This window comes from Pleurotus ostreatus (genome assembly GCF_014466165.1).
Source record: "Pleurotus ostreatus strain PC9 chromosome Unknown scaffold_2, whole genome shotgun sequence".
NCBI lineage: Eukaryota > Fungi > Basidiomycota > Agaricomycetes > Agaricales > Pleurotaceae > Pleurotus > Pleurotus ostreatus.
The window spans coordinates 3,340,257-3,355,251 of NW_023503157.1; the positions used below are offsets into that span (position 1 = coordinate 3,340,257).

The following is a 14,995-nucleotide window of genomic DNA, read 5'->3' on the forward strand; positions in this document are numbered from 1 at the left end:
CGTGCGTCCGTATTGATAATCGTTGATACAAATTAACCGCCAGCAGTCAAGCAAACTGCGCGAGTGGAAACCAAAGCGCCAGCACTAAGGTCGAATGGCAAGTCTATGGTGAACAAGACGTCGCTCCTATCTGCGTTCAGATAGACCGGGAGATTGACAAGATTCTCGTTGGATGAGGGGTCGACCTGAACCCAACGGATCTGCGAGGCATTCAGTCTGACGGCAGCTCCATCATTGAGCTCAAGCCTATCCGACACCCAAGCAGCCCCTTCCAATGCCAACCCTATAAAATATTGAGAATACGGTGAAGAACGATAGCCCGCGAATACATACCATCAATGATGAATGCTTCAGGGTCGTTAACGCGTTCGATATCAAGTCGCATATGCAATGTTTCGAGACTCCATCTCTTTCGATGAGCCACAGCTTGTCGAGTCGCCGTGATGTAGGCTTCCGGGAAGAAGAGACCTCCGAGCCAGACCTCTACGTTGTCAAGATTTTCAAGGCCAGAGATGGTGTCCAACTGTGAAAGTCTGCGAGCAAAGTCCGAGACCCATCCTGATACAGTCATCGCCTTGTTGACCTTATAACGACGCCAATGGTCGGGGATTGTACCTAAACAATGTTAGTTCATTCGGCTGTCCGTGCCTCGGTATAGAGAACTTGCCTTTGGTAAGGGTACTCATCAATGTTCGCAAGTGATTCGTCTGCTTGAGGTCCCCTTGACAAACTTTGGTGACGTCACTGAGGTCTTTCTGCACTTGGTCGAGAAGTTTACGTCCAATGAAACCTTCTCTAGCAAACAAGCGGTAGAGAGGATCTTGACTTTCAGCGTTCTGACTGGTGAGAGTGTTGAATTTCTAGAGGCACTAGTCAGTCTAACATCCAGGCTAACGCAAGATGAAATACTCACCGTTGGCAGCACTCCAAGCCATTCACGGCAACGCTCATATAATGTTCTCATCCAAGCAGGTTGTTGTGATGATTCCGCCTTTGAAGGCCCACTGACTGTGGCCCCATCATCATCGTCAGTCAACATCCGCATTTTACGAAGTTTCCCCAGGAGCTCGTTGCCTTGGAAGAAGAGAGATTAGAACGCTCTTTTCTGCAACAAAAGTGAGTTCACCTTGAGCGATGGCTATAACTCGTTCGGCCGTCGGAGGTAAGCTAAGCCAGGACGGTGGCTCGCGATCCGGTAAACCGTGAACCCAAGTAAGGAAGTGCTCCATTTTGGTGCCATCGGGAATGCCCAATACTTCGTCTCTACCCAGGCTTGGTACCAAAGCGAAATCAACATCGTATGCTGATGCGGTGAATAACCCGTCAACGAAGGCATCCAGGATTCGCTGATCGAATTCACTATCTACTCGGCCTCCGTAGACGGACTGCTTGATAAGAGACCGAAGAGCATCCCACGGTATTGTGGCTGGATTGATGTTTGCTCTACCCTTTGACACAGAAGCGAGCCAAGTGTCGATCATGCCAAAAGCAGCCGACATATCGGAATCGTTGAAGTCATAGATCTTGCTCCAACCTAAGGGCGCATAGCGGAGTCGTTCTTGTATAACGGCATGGAACCAAGCGAGGAGGAAGTACAGGCGAACTTTCTCAGCAGGTCCTTGAGATAATCGCGCAGAAGGAATGGAGCGCAACGAGTCAACCAAGTTCGCTTTGATCCCAGGAGGAGGTTCGTTCATGATTAAACGGGATTGACGGAGAATGTTGACCGGAATTGAAGGGTTGGCTTCCATGGTAATGAATAGACGGAAGTTGCGATTAGGGTTAAGCGTCTGAAGCTTCTTCTCAAGTTGACCTAGCCACGAAGGCGCGAGGTGGACGTTCTTCAGTAAGACCCAAGTTCCTTGTCGAGATGCAGTAGCAATAGCCTGGTCAGCAAGCGTGAACCCTTCTTGAGAGCCCATGGCCACAGAAGCAGAGCGGCTTCCTGTGTTTTTGATGAGATTCTCGACTTTATAACTTGCATCATAGCCTGTGACAGAGACCAGCGCTATTGGCGATGTAGGGGGGACCTCATCCGTGACCATACTACCCAAGTCGAAGCTGGCTTCAGCTGAAAGGTCGAGGTCGAACGCTACTCGAACGAAATTTGCTGTAGCTTGCAGCAAGCGATCGGGCCTAAAGCATTTGATGATCAGTAACGCGCGTATGGCCTCCATGACGGCTGGTTTGGGTGTTAGTGTCAACGTAGATCGTGAATGATGAACTGACTACGTACGAGTTCCAGGCGACCACGGCGTTGGCACACAACTCTCTGGTACGGCGGAAGATAAGAAAGGGAGCCAAGCATCTTCGTTTTCAATGAGGTGTGATTGTACGGGCTTGAAGATTGAGTGTTTCGCGTAGTTATCAAGTCGGTGGATTTGTTCAGTGGTAAGGACGTTGCTTTGAGTAGAGGAGTTTGAGGTAGTCGCGACGCCTTCCCCACTCTCCAAAAGGAATTCAAGTTCGTCACCAATCTCTTCGATGCCGCGAAGTTTCACTTGTGCCAGCAGTACTGCCAACATCACCTGGTCGCGGTGGAGAAGCGCTCTTGAGGTACGCCTGTATAAGACCAAGAAGAGGTCGTTGAGCAAGATATCCCGGCGCTGACCATAGTCCGAGACGTTCTTGAGATTTGGGTTGTGGTGGAGGACGTAGTCGAAGATGTCGAGGAAGAAATGCAACGAGAACTGATAGAAGTGGTTCACGAGGTTCAGCTGTTCCAAGACAAAGAACACCGAACTGCAGGCTTGGGCCAATGGAAGATACTCCGCCGTAACTTGCTCTACTTCTTTCATGACAACTTCTGTTTCCTCTACTTTGGCGGTGATATCCGCTGCTTCTCGTTTGAGGGTTTCCAAGGTGTCGATGACTTTGTCGTCATCAAGGATGTTCCCCGACGATTCGTTGAGGGCTTGCAAAAGCAATTTCTCGAGAGTCCGAAGACGTAGTTTGAATTCACCTTGAACCTTCATGAGATCTGTTCGTTTGCGCTCCGTGTCTGGCCGCTCAACCTTGAGTACCTGATCCAAGGACTGACTCTGGAGGCTGCTACGCGTCATGGTGAAATTGACAAACGTCACACGACTGCAGATATCTGGGGAGAACTCTACCGATGGGTCCCTAGTGGAGAGGAACATTGTGAATGATGGGGAGAAATCGATGTCCTGGTTTCCTAGTCGAATAAGGACACGACCGCCGGTGCGTCGGATCTCTTTGTTTAGAACGGCATTGAGGATAGGGTCAAGGTGCTCGACGTCTTGAATCAAGAGAGGACTACCGAAACGAAGAGCACTCTCTAAAACCTTGAGGAACGCGTCGTCCAAGAAGCTGGTGACAGTGATTTTGCGCTCCTTGTATTCATTAAGCAAGAATTTCGTCGCTTGGCCTGTAGGATCGATGATGAGAGGGTATCGGTTGAAACGTTTGAGCATGATGGCATTTTCGGTAGTGAGGTTATCAGAGGGTAGCGACTTGGATTGCCAACTTAAACGATCGTCCGCAGTGGATAGATATTCCGTGAAGGAGAGTTCAGGTTTGAACTTGACGTTCGCCTCGACCAAGTGGTTAGACCATTCCTGCCACATGACCTCGCGATAATGCTGGTCGAAGAAGCCGCCGTACGCAAGGAAAGCAGCAGAGAGAAGGACGTCTCCGACGATAGTACTCATCTCAGCATCGAAGGTACGGCTTCCGGATTCCCATCGGCCACGCTCGGAAGACAAACTCTCTAGAAGTTTCATGCTGCGGTCTACTTTGCTCTGTACCCTCTCCATTTCCGACTTGATAGCTTGCGTTTCGCTGATGAGAAGCGCGTATTCCTCTTTGTATGTCTTGATCTTCGCCTCTAGCTCAGCTATCATCTGGATAATGGCAGCAGCCTGTTTCTTGGTCGTCTCTGCCTGGGTTTCCAATGATTGCACCTCGTTGCGCAGTGGCTCCACCTTATCCAAGATTTCGGAGAACCGAACCTGGGCGATTACCCATTTGACAAGAGGCCCACATGCTCTACTTGCGCGCTGGACTGTCTCGAAGTTGAACGATGGCCTACTGAGGAAATCCTTTTTCATCATCTCGCGAACTTGCCTGGTCATCTGGTTTGTCGTATCGAAATTGACAATCCGCTGAATGAAGTCGTCTCGACGAATAATTCCTTGCACGGTTCGCCAACTATCGATTTTATGGCCGAGGACGGTGCAGACAGATTCCATGGCAAGCTTGACAGCTTCTGGGGGATTAGCCATAGCACGAACCTCTTGAAGGTGCTGGCGCTTGATGTTGCCGACGGCTGATTGAGCATCCAGCACTGCAGGCTCCGCATCGGCCAAGTCTGCCATAACCACGGCCCGTCGTTGTTCGATATGGCGATCTTGCTCTACCAAGGCTGCTTGGATTTGAATGGAGGCAGATTTCTTTTGCTCAGCTTCCTGTTGGTCGGCTACCATGCGTTTCAGCTTCTCATTAGCTTCAGCATCCTTGGCCTGGAGTTGGGAGCGTTTCAAAGCAAGACTCTTCCGCAGCTCTTCGACCTGAGTCACAGTATCGCGGAGCTTATCCAAACCAACGTGTAGATGGCGTTGTTGCTCTTCTAGCTCGTCGCGCTTCTCATTGTACAGTCGTACGTAGTGATTGATGCTATTGGCGGGTTCAGTTACTCGAATTTCAGATAGTGCGAGACTCACAAATCAAGGTAGTGCCGAGGTGTAACATAGTTGTACCGGCCTTGACGTCGACTGAGTCGTTGATTAATGGCGTGCAGCGAGGCATGTACGTGTACGAGAGCATTGACCACGGCGGTACGGTGGGTGGGTGGAATTTGTAAGCCCCTGTAGGCAATAGGAAAGTTGACAGGGGGGTTGTAGGATGGTAAATCCATATCAAGAGTGTGGGTGAACTCCATCCCGACTTGATAGAACGCCTGGTCGGACCAATCTCCGAACCAATCAAGAACACAGCGATTGAACAGAGCTGGCGAGGTTGCGGCTCTGGAAGCTAAGCCATTGGCAGGAGGGTTCATCGTGAACACGACGTGCAGATTTTTGGCGACCTGCTGCGTGAACCAACGATACAACTCTTCGTGCGAGTCTAGCATCAAGCCGTCACGTTGTGATCCCTCTTTGCACGCTGTCATGAGCGCCGCATGTTCATCCCCTTCGAATAGACCTGGAACTTCTGCGTTCGCCAATAACGTGTTCATGCGTTCTAGGAAACCAGAGTCGAGCACGTTGGACTCGTCCATGATGAAGCAAATTTTCTCGCTTTTGCATCCTGCACGTCTAAGAACCGTCCGAAGATCTTCGTCAAAGTCATCACCGGTATACTTGTTCGAAACCTTGATTTGGAATATGCTCAAGCCGTTCATCCAGGCTACGAAACGGGAGAGCGTTGTCTAAAGAAATCGTCACTATCAATGATGGTGTGACATAAAGTTGCTTACCTTGCCACTTCCACTGACACCGATTAGCAGAAGATGTCCTTGTATTTGTCGGAACACACGATCAATCCGCAGGACATGATCCAGTACGTCATTGAAGAGGACCAAAGGTACGTCCAATTCCTCTTCATAGAACACTCTGAGGCGGGCTTTCGTATATTCTCGAAGCGTCTCCCTGTCGACTGGGATGTAGTGTTTGGATGTCCAGTTGGAGAACAGAATTGGTCGTCCCAGCGCTTCCTCACGGTTGATAGTGGGGAAATGTTCTGTCGCAACTGAATCAATGTTTTCATCGGTCCATTGTTTCTCATCCTCGGTCACAAGTCGATCTTGGAAAAGACGTAGAGCCTCATGAGCCCAAATTCGGACCAAACCCTCGACCGAGAGTGTTTCAAGGGGTTTGATCGCCTCATATATACCTCGCACCCACCGTGTCAGCTCACGAGGACTGTACACATAATGGGCTTGTACGTCCGTGGTAAACCTCTTCTGAGATGCAAGGTAGAACGTCACCATGGCGTCTGTAAGGGGTTCCGCGTACGCCCTCAGAGAAGGTAGAACTTTAAGGGCAGCACGATTATACGTTCCATAGATCTGTTTGAGAGAGATTTCGCCAGGATAGTCCACCATGACAAGAGGGGCGTGACGGAGGAATCGATGCGTAAGGGGCACTCGACCGGGGTCTGTAGGAGGGTTGCAGGCACCGACAAACTGGATTCGTTCGAGTTTCACCCATGCCATGTCGCTAGAGCGCCAAAAGCCGCCACATTCTACGAGCTGGCGAATGAAAGAGATAACGCGTTGGGTACCGTACTTGTCTGGAGCTGGAAGATTGATTTCATCGCAGAACACGACAAGCCATCTTCCAATTTGAACAGGAGAAAGGAGGACGCCGTTCGGAGTCTTCCGATACTCGCAATATTGCTCGAATGTCTTCAAAATCAACTCCGGAGTAGTTGCACTGGAGAAATTCAGGCCAACCACCTCCATGTCTGGCAGCTTTCTGAGAGCACTGAACAACGTCATGGTCTTCCCGGAACCCGGTGGCCCACACAACATGAGGGGCTTATGTTCAGATAGCCACGAGTATAGCACTTCCTCATGTCTGACCGTGTCGATCGTAGGTACGACGACGTCTGAGGCAGTAACTGCATGGGAGTCGATTTCGATGCTGGGTACTCGAGACTGCCAACCGGCCCATTCTCCAGTGTTAACTTGAACGTCGAAATCGATGAGAGAACTGCCTGAGGCCATTGGAGGCAAATCAATGCCAGTCCGAGTGCGTAGAAACTCGCCCATTTCCGCGCGAAGGTCCAACTTCGCATCCCCAGAAAAGGCCCAAATGATGCTGATCAAAAGCCTCTTGGTAACGTATTGTTCAACACGCTCAGGGGCCAGAGGGAAATCGGAGTGTTGGATGTTGTACTCGATGACATTGCGGACTGTCTTATTGATCAGCGAAAAGAGAGTGTTCAGGGCGCGTGTCACGGTGAAGTCCATAATATGTTCGATTGATTCTGCGAATTCGAGAGCCGAGCTAACGAGATCGCCAGGTTCGAAGTAACGCTCCAAGATAGTCGCGATGAGTTTCTGCGTGTTGAGGTGCGGGGATGACGCGGCATCGGTGGCGCTTGGCTCAGTACGACGGCGGAGAGTGTCGGCAGCGTCTTCATCGTCTGCATCAAGAGGGTTCGTGGACAATGTGGCCAGGTAATTTTGATAGACCATCGACGGCGTGACCACGTCGTCGCTAAACCAAATCATCCCGCAACGACTGACGGTGGCGAGGGTTGCATATCTGAGATGCTCGACCTCGAACATGATCCGTACATTAGGAGGAAGATTCAGACGTTCTCCGTTGGGTAACGTCAGGAGCTTGTTGTCGTCCAGAACACTATGATGAACGAGTTAACTTCCAGCTTTTAACCCCAAACCAATCACGTACCTGTTCAAATTCTCGACCCATTCTGGATCAACGTCACCGTCAAAGATAATCCAATGACGTTTGCTGCTCTCGCCACGGACATCATCGACGATCTTACGTAGGATATGCGTGAAAAGACCATCATTCCATTCTCGCGTAGTTGGATCCAATGTGCCGTAGAGCGCATCCTTGTGCATGGCCTTGGGATCAATAACATATGACACGCCCTCTGTTCCATCTAGTCGGGCCAATGCCGCAAGCAAAACCTGCCAAGCTTGGGTCTTCCCGCTTCCAGACGGGCCAACCATCATCAGTCCATGTTGGATCTTCTGGATCTGATATAGCTGCAGAATCTTCGCAATCCAACGATCTCCTGTCTCCAAACGGCGGTCAGCGCAGACCTTAAGAATTTCTTGCCTGAGGGCATCTAAATCCACGGGCTCGTAGTCAACGCCCGGGAACACGTCTGCTAAGAGACTGGGAGGGGATTAAACATAGAAAAAACACTTGTTATAGAAGTAGTACCTTGTTAGAAGAGGAACATCGTCAGCGACCAGCTTCGGAACGATTGTCTCAGTGACACTCTGAATGAGGATAATTTGCTCTGAAATGATGTCGGAGAGGCCCCCGAAATTGGGATCTTCGGACTCGGCAGCCTTGTCACTTATCAGGCGTTCACGTTTAAGGATACCAGCGCTGGACAAGACGGCTTTCAACGCCCGCAAACCGAAGTCGTAATGGGGCTGAGGAGAGAGTTGTTCGTCGCAAAGGTTGAAGAACGGGACGATCTTCGACGCGAGAGATTCGGCGGTACGGAAACCTTGAGAGAACAACATGACCTGGGCGATTAATTCTCGATCGGGTCGTGTCATGGCCATTCTGAAGTGGGATTTAGAGGCTTCGCTGACAATTCGAAGTATGACTTACGGTCTGAAGAGCTTCGTAAGATTTGGAGGGAGTTGAGAACGACCGGCATAATTAGGGTTAGTCGTGATGAATATACCTGGTAAAATATAAGCACTGTGTCCATGGCTAAAATGAACTTGCCCTTACCCATATTCTTGTTGAGTTTCAAACTCTTGCCAACAAGTTCGATCTCCGTATTGGGATTCTTCGCTACCAAAGAAAGACCTTGTTGGATAGTCTGAACTTGCTGCGAAACGGCACTAAGAATGCGCTCTTCCAGTCGATTGAACTCGTCAAAACATCCCCAGGCACCGACTTGACACAACCCAATGAAGATTCGACCCATAGCCTGGAAATCGAAGGTTTCGTCACAGCAGAACACCAGCACAAACCGACCAAGTTGAACTCCGAGAGCCTTGACGGACTCGGTCTTGCCTATTGTGGTATATGTTGGACAATACAACAGACAGAAATATATTAGAAACACACCAGTTCCAGCGGGTCCGAAGGGCGCGCCTCCGAGTTGAGTATCTAGTGCTTGCGTCAGCGTCAAGTAAACACGGTCCGTCAATGGGGTTTGGACGAGTCGGTCGGGGACACCAAGATACTCCCAGCCGTAAGGGAACGAAGCATCAGCGACTTTGATCGCGAGTCTTTCCAGGGGGTTCTCATCGGACTTGTTCAGGTAGAAGCGCATTTGGTACAACCAAGTGAAGTTCTTCGAGTCAAGGACACGTTGTTGGATAAGCAATCGAATGACATCACGCTGATGGACGAGTTCGGTAATGAGATGTTCGCACTTGCGACGGGTGACGGCGCTCAGCTCTCGGAGGACGATATCAGCCAGGAGGTCGAGTGCTTGATGCGTAGTGTCGAGAGCTTCCTCCGGGGGTTGGGAAGCCTCTAGTGATGCCTCGACAGAGGTTGTCCAAGCAATTTGGATCGCCAACGTGACAAGTTGAGCGGGATACTTCTCCATCCACTCGATCAATGGTTCCATTTGTAGCTTCGACCCGTTGCCAAAGAATGTTTCCAGCTCGGTGACGGCGTCAGTCAACAGGTTAGCGAGTGAAACCTGCATCATAGACTCAATCTTGGCTAGCCAGTCGTTGATCTTCGGGTAATCCTTGAGTAAGATGGGCTCCGTGAATTGCACTTCTTCACCTTCCCTCGACGACATGCTTTGAATCTGGGTGAGGTCCTCGTCGAGCCTAACATTGGAGATACCCGCGAACATCTTCTTCAGATGCTTCATGATGCGTAGGATGTCTTTGCTGTTACCGATGATTTCGAGAAGATCTTCGTCACCAACAAAATAGAAGCGGGGGAAGGAAGAACGCTCCCGCTCTAGGTATTCTCCAAGAGCCTTCTGGATTTTGTTGAGCTGGTCAGCCAAACGTTCGAGACTCTTCTGTATGCCTTGGATGTTCATGACATCGAGGATGAAGGGGGACTTGTAAACCTTCTTCATCACGGTGAGGAATTCGGTGTTGATGTTCTGGAAACGAGCGCTCTCGACGGGAAGGAGATGCTTAATATCGGCGCTGCCGGAGAAGATGCCTTCGAGGTAAACCCACTGGCGCTGCACGTCAATCCAAACGTCGAAGAGGACGTGGATCCTGTTGAGCTTCTCTTCCCATGAACTCGCCTCTTCTTCGAACACCTTGTAATAGGGCGAAAGCTTCATCGCCGTCAAGGAATTCAAGTTCTCGCCGCACTTGGTGAATAAATCATCCCATCCGCTAAGAATAATGTTAGGTACTTGTATTGAAGTACGACAGATTGGCCTACCGAATCAAACGGCACTTGTTCTGGTAGTTGACCAGGTCAAGAGTGTAGTTCGTCCAAACTTCCTTGACTTGTTTGATGTACTCTTCGAGGGCCATCTAAACAGAGTCAGTAAGGAGGTTGACCCCAGTGACAGACGACGCACCTCTCCCTGAGCTTGGATGATCACTTCTTTGATCAAAGCTTCATTCCTCTTCAAATCCAAGTCATAAACGTTGCCTAACACCATTCTAGTTCGCCTTTCAGTAACACTCAAAGTAATCCGGGAGAGTGACGCACAAGGTCAGACTGATCTGAGCAGGCAGCTTCAACACCTTGAAGAGCTGCTTCCAATGCCTATCCTTCAACGCCTCACTCTTCAGCTCCGAAATCAATGAATTCGACTTCAATAAACCCCTCAACACATCTTGCACGTATTCGAAAGCGGCATACTGCCTCATCCGTGTTGGCATTTCCTTCGTCGACGAGAGCAGGCCATCAATTTGCTGACGTAGCTTCCTCGGCTGCACCGTCGCCCACGCAAGTTCCCTCAACTCCCCAATCTGGTTCCATACACCCGATAGCGCTGTCCAGACGGCCTTCAAGTCGCGTAATTCCTCGAAGACAGGCTCCAAGCGGGTATGACGCGTTAATTCGAGATCAAGGGCCTCTTTCGCTCGGCAGACGAGGTCGTACTCTTCCGCAACGCGAGTGATCTTTCCCTCGAGTACGTTGATAGTATTCATAGCCGTATCCGCGCGCAAACTGCCTTGCACGGGCCGACTCTGCTCCCACTCGACAATGACATCGTTAATCTTGTTCTCGACTATCTTGTCTTCAGCAACAATCTTCAGTTGTAACCCAGCTATGTTTTGGAAGAGGTTTCATGTTATGTAGTTGTTCATATCTGAATGAAACACACCAAGTTGTTCTTGAATGGAGTCGTTCTTCCGTTTCAATATCTCGTTGTATGCACTCCATTCGCCTCGAAGCTGGTCGCTATACAGCCAGTCGTCCGGAAATTGGTATCTGAAACGTTCTAACGTTTTCTCTCCGCTGGCGCATAGTTCTATCATTGGACCCCATGCTTTCGTTTTCTTCTTGAGGTCTTGAACAAATGTGATGAATGTCACGGCGGCTGCCGTCGACGAGCTGTTTGAGGCGAAGGCCTATGAAGCAAGGTATCAGCGCGTCTATGACCGAGAAGCTTGCAACGAGCTACTCACCTCCATGTTTACTGCACGCGGACGCGTCTGGCAGAAGGATGAGAGGGTGTGTTAGCAACGCGCCTACAAAAGTGGCATATTTGTGTTACGTAAGACGTTCCTCAACCTATGCAAGCAACTTGCCCTTTCGACTCATCACTTTCGTCCTCGTCCCGTTCAACATAATCCAGCCATGTCGGGACGTCAACAACGCGTGATGGTTCAGCCCATCGTATGTTTTTCGTAGCCTTTATGATACATGATTGGCTAACCTTTGCTTTAGAACGTCATCTTCAAAAATCTGCAACAAGTACGTCCGACGAATCTTTACCCCAAACGCGAGACTGACCATCGATCATTGTCTGTAGAGAACCAAAGTTGTCATATGGCTGTACGATAACATCGAGATGCGTATCGAGGGGACCATTATTGTGCGTCTAATCTCTTCGCATCTGGCACACCACCAATGGTGTTGAATTGGTTTATTGAAGGCGATGCCCTGTTGACACCATTGTCCCATACATATGCCAGCGGCATTTCCCCTTTTCTGCGTCGGGACAAGGAAGGACCAGTGCTAACGGTCTTGGTTCATCTAGGGATTTGACGAATTCATGAACCTAGTGATAGATGATGCCGCCGAGGTATTCGTCAAGGACGCGAAGCCCAGACGGGACTTGGGTCTGTTTTTACCTACTCTTGAGTAGACGACGATCACTCACAATTATCCAGGACGTATTCTACTCAAGGGAGACAATATCACGCTAATACAGCAGATTGTGTAATTTCCTGTACCCTTAGCATGAATCTGTTCCATTCACCCGTAAAATGCTGTAACAAACTACGTTATTCCCTTGCAAAATGACCCCCGGTACGGAACTGTCTGAATTTTGCTCATGTTCACGCGCAAGTGAGAAGCGGACATAAAGATTAAGTATTAGGGCACAGACGGACGTTACTTTCAAGCGTGAAAGCCGCGAAAGGTTTTGTTGGTGTGAATGACCGTGTTGCAGTAGTTGCAGCATCCGCGTCGCCTTCCTTCAAGCTTCGCGCTTCCTTTCTGCCTCCCATCTTTCGCGCACTAGCCTCGCGCCGTCTATTCTCGACCTCAGGACCATTGCAGGCGTTAACTGCATCTGGACGGCTTGAAGGTGGGGTGGAATTAATGTGTCCGTGCGAATGACCTATTCAACATAAACCGACCGGCTCCACTGAACGCAAGAACTGGACCTACCGAGCCAATAGCCAGGAAGAAAGAAAACGTAGCAGCACTGCTAAGCATGTATTGCGACAGTGTCGAGAGTGCTCCTCGTGGACCTGCTCCCCCTCTACCATGATATTAATAGAGGTTCTTTTGAGAAAACTTGCATGCACTCACCTCAGGATGCTATATGAACCAAAGATGAAGCCTATGGTCAATCCGACACCACTTCCCATCAATGCACCCATCCTGTGACGGTACAGTGAGCAAAATAGGGTCTGCACGACCAAGAGCAAGTACTACCAACTTTACTATAAATAAAAGTCAGGTCGCGATTTTCTTGGGATGATTGGGTTTATTGTACATACGTTTTTGCCATACTGACGGTTCGTTTGAGTGGGGAACCATTGATGGAGGCATACTGAAGGAGGTAGAATTTGCTGGAGGTGCTGTAGTTGGTAAGTGAACTGAGAGACTTGGGAAAACGCCGCAACTTTGTTTCACGCGCGCTCCGGCTCAGTTCGGCCAAGTGCATGATTTCCTTCCACCATACCCACTAAATGTCCCAAAGCGCACCCTCCTCGTTTCCTACGGCGCAACAAGCTCAGATTAGTGCGTGAGCCATGTCATAGAGACATATTCCGATGCTGAAACCGTGTTTAGTTCGTGCCAACCAGAGGGACCTGATTCATGTATCGTCATTCAAGAATCAGACAGATAATGTCCTGCGTTCATGGCTAGGCAGGAGCTTCCAAGGACCACGACTATTGTGAAGACTGACGGGGGAATATAGGCAGTCGATGGCTCACACGTTGGGACAAGGAGGTTGATCTACTTGTCAATTTAGCATATTATGGATTGACCACCGGGCGAGGTGAGCACCGGCACCATATCATCGTGTCCAACTTCACAATACGTTAGCCACGCAGACTCTGGGCGAGGAGTATACGGATATCTGGCAACATTCAGCATTCACCGAACGAGCACCAACCGCACGGGCACGCGCCGCTCTTATCCTCTTGTCGACACTCCCTTCATACATCATCGCCCGCTTCGGTTCACGGCTGGATTCACTGCCACATAAACTTTCCAGCATGCTGAGAGCCCTTCCAATATACATCGAAGTTGCCACAGACCTCAACCTGTCCATCTTCTATCTGAAGGGGTCTTACCATGACCTGATCAAGCGGGTGTTGGGCATACGACATGTACGTATACCGTTCATGGTACTGAACTCTAAAAACTGATTCCAGGGTAGTTATCATCTATTCCCGAGAACCCTCACGTCCGACCGCCCTCTTATTCCCTACTTGGAGTCCTTATCCTCGTCCGCCTGTGTTACAGGCTCCTGACTTACATTCGCTCCGCTCGTGCTCAACCGCAAACAAAGGGGAAAACCCAGGCGTCATACAGGGATAACGAACTGTACATCGACGATCAACCCGTATCATCTCTCCTGGAATTTATCGATCCAGAAGCTGAGCCGGCACGACCCGCGGAGGAAGACGAACGTACAATGCTTGACATACGCGCAATTCCAGCCGAGCTACGGGCATCGCGGAACTGCACACTTTGCTTGGAGGAGCGGACGGATAGCTGCGCGACGGAGTGTGGACATCTGTTTTGTTGGAGTTGCATTGTCGGATGGGGACGAGAAAAGGTGAGTTGAACATGTCTCTGGATATTGTTTATTGACCTCGTTACAGCCTGAATGCCCACTGTGCAGGCAGTCACTGAATTTGACGCGTTTGTTACCTATCTATAATTTGTAGCCGTTGTGGTTGTATTGATCGAGAGTTCGACTGCAGTCTGAGGTAGTTGCCATCGTCCTGCGTGAGCAGGTGCACTGCGAGGATCAAGTCCGTAAGATATGAAGGGGTGAATTACAACTGCGGTCTGTCTGCGTGAAGCCCGCTCCATATTCCCCTCGCTGCCTCCGTTGTACTTTCCACAGTTGAACGCTTCAGTGATTTTATCTTCGCGCCAGACGAGTCGAGTAGAAGCTGGACCTTCTTTTGAATGCCCGTGACCTCGAACTCGTTGAGGGGGATGACTTTATCTCGACCGTTGACTAGAAAGTAGACATTTGGATAAACCGGAGCGCGTAGAGAATATGCCCATTACTTACGATAGAATCCACGGACAATAGGTTCATTTTGATTTCGCTGCTTAACCACTACTTCCACGTGCGGATTTTCGCGTGCAAGGTCCTCGAGGTGGTTGAGGAGGTAGGTGCGGGTGTTGGCAGAGGAGGGCCACTTGTCACAGAACTCGAAGACAAGCTTCCGGACTTGTGGGATGAATATCGAGTGTCCATTCGCCTGCCGAGAGCGCAACTGGGCTCTGAAGATGGGTACGGCTGGGGCGACTTTCCTCGCTGCTGAAGCCATGTTGTGAAGACGAAAGCCCAAAGAGACTAATGCCAAAATCACTAGTAATCGGAGTTTCAATACTTGTAGTGTCCCATTAGAAATTTACAATCTCCGCTTGTGAAGTGACCTGATGTGTGGCCGTTTGCGGTCATCTGCCTGCCAGACCGTCGAGTCCAATAGCGTCACTCG

At 49.9% G+C, this 14,995-nt stretch overlaps 5 protein-coding genes across 5 annotated transcripts; 2 read left to right on the forward strand and 3 right to left on the reverse strand.

The window, feature by feature from the left end:
• Positions 1 to 32: 32 nt before the first annotated feature.
• Positions 33 to 11,263, reverse strand: PC9H_004077 (uncharacterized protein; the record flags this gene model as incomplete). The annotated part of the gene is made up of 18 exons (XM_036773666.1): positions 33 to 283; positions 334 to 615; positions 668 to 860; positions 914 to 1,074; positions 1,127 to 2,182; positions 2,237 to 4,635; positions 4,683 to 5,389; positions 5,438 to 7,328; positions 7,380 to 7,835; positions 7,884 to 8,237; positions 8,286 to 8,361; positions 8,412 to 8,699; positions 8,754 to 10,006; positions 10,056 to 10,150; positions 10,198 to 10,282; positions 10,332 to 10,896; positions 10,954 to 11,200; positions 11,258 to 11,263. 18 exons carry the CDS (start codon positions 11,261 to 11,263, stop codon positions 33 to 35), a joined length of 10,365 nt encoding a protein of 3,454 aa, XP_036635139.1.
• A 166-nt stretch (positions 11,264 to 11,429) lies between these two features.
• Positions 11,430 to 12,018, forward strand: SME1 (mRNA splicing protein sme1; the record flags this gene model as incomplete). Its single annotated transcript, XM_036773667.1, has 5 exons — positions 11,430 to 11,468; positions 11,520 to 11,546; positions 11,605 to 11,667; positions 11,833 to 11,914; positions 11,966 to 12,018. 5 exons carry the CDS (start codon positions 11,430 to 11,432, stop codon positions 12,016 to 12,018), a joined length of 264 nt encoding a protein of 87 aa, XP_036635140.1.
• Positions 12,019 to 12,273: 255 nt separating this feature from the next.
• On the reverse strand, positions 12,274 to 12,682 carry MGR2 (subunit of TIM23 translocase complex; the record flags this gene model as incomplete). The annotated part of the gene is made up of 3 exons (XM_036773668.1): positions 12,274 to 12,417; positions 12,468 to 12,561; positions 12,612 to 12,682. 3 exons carry the CDS (start codon positions 12,680 to 12,682, stop codon positions 12,274 to 12,276), a joined length of 309 nt encoding a protein of 102 aa, XP_036635141.1.
• A 312-nt stretch (positions 12,683 to 12,994) lies between these two features.
• Positions 12,995 to 14,206, forward strand: PEX10 (peroxisome biogenesis factor 10; the record flags this gene model as incomplete). The annotated part of the gene is made up of 6 exons (XM_036773669.1): positions 12,995 to 13,046; positions 13,098 to 13,175; positions 13,228 to 13,308; positions 13,356 to 13,642; positions 13,693 to 14,094; positions 14,141 to 14,206. 6 exons carry the CDS (start codon positions 12,995 to 12,997, stop codon positions 14,204 to 14,206), a joined length of 966 nt encoding a protein of 321 aa, XP_036635142.1.
• Positions 14,207 to 14,317: 111 nt separating this feature from the next.
• PC9H_004081 (uncharacterized protein) lies at positions 14,318 to 14,824 on the reverse strand (the record flags this gene model as incomplete). Its single annotated transcript, XM_036773670.1, has 2 exons — positions 14,318 to 14,505; positions 14,563 to 14,824. The coding sequence occupies 2 exons, from the start codon at positions 14,822 to 14,824 to the stop codon at positions 14,318 to 14,320; spliced, it is 450 nt and encodes a 149-aa protein (XP_036635143.1).
• Positions 14,825 to 14,995: the final 171 nt, after the last annotated feature.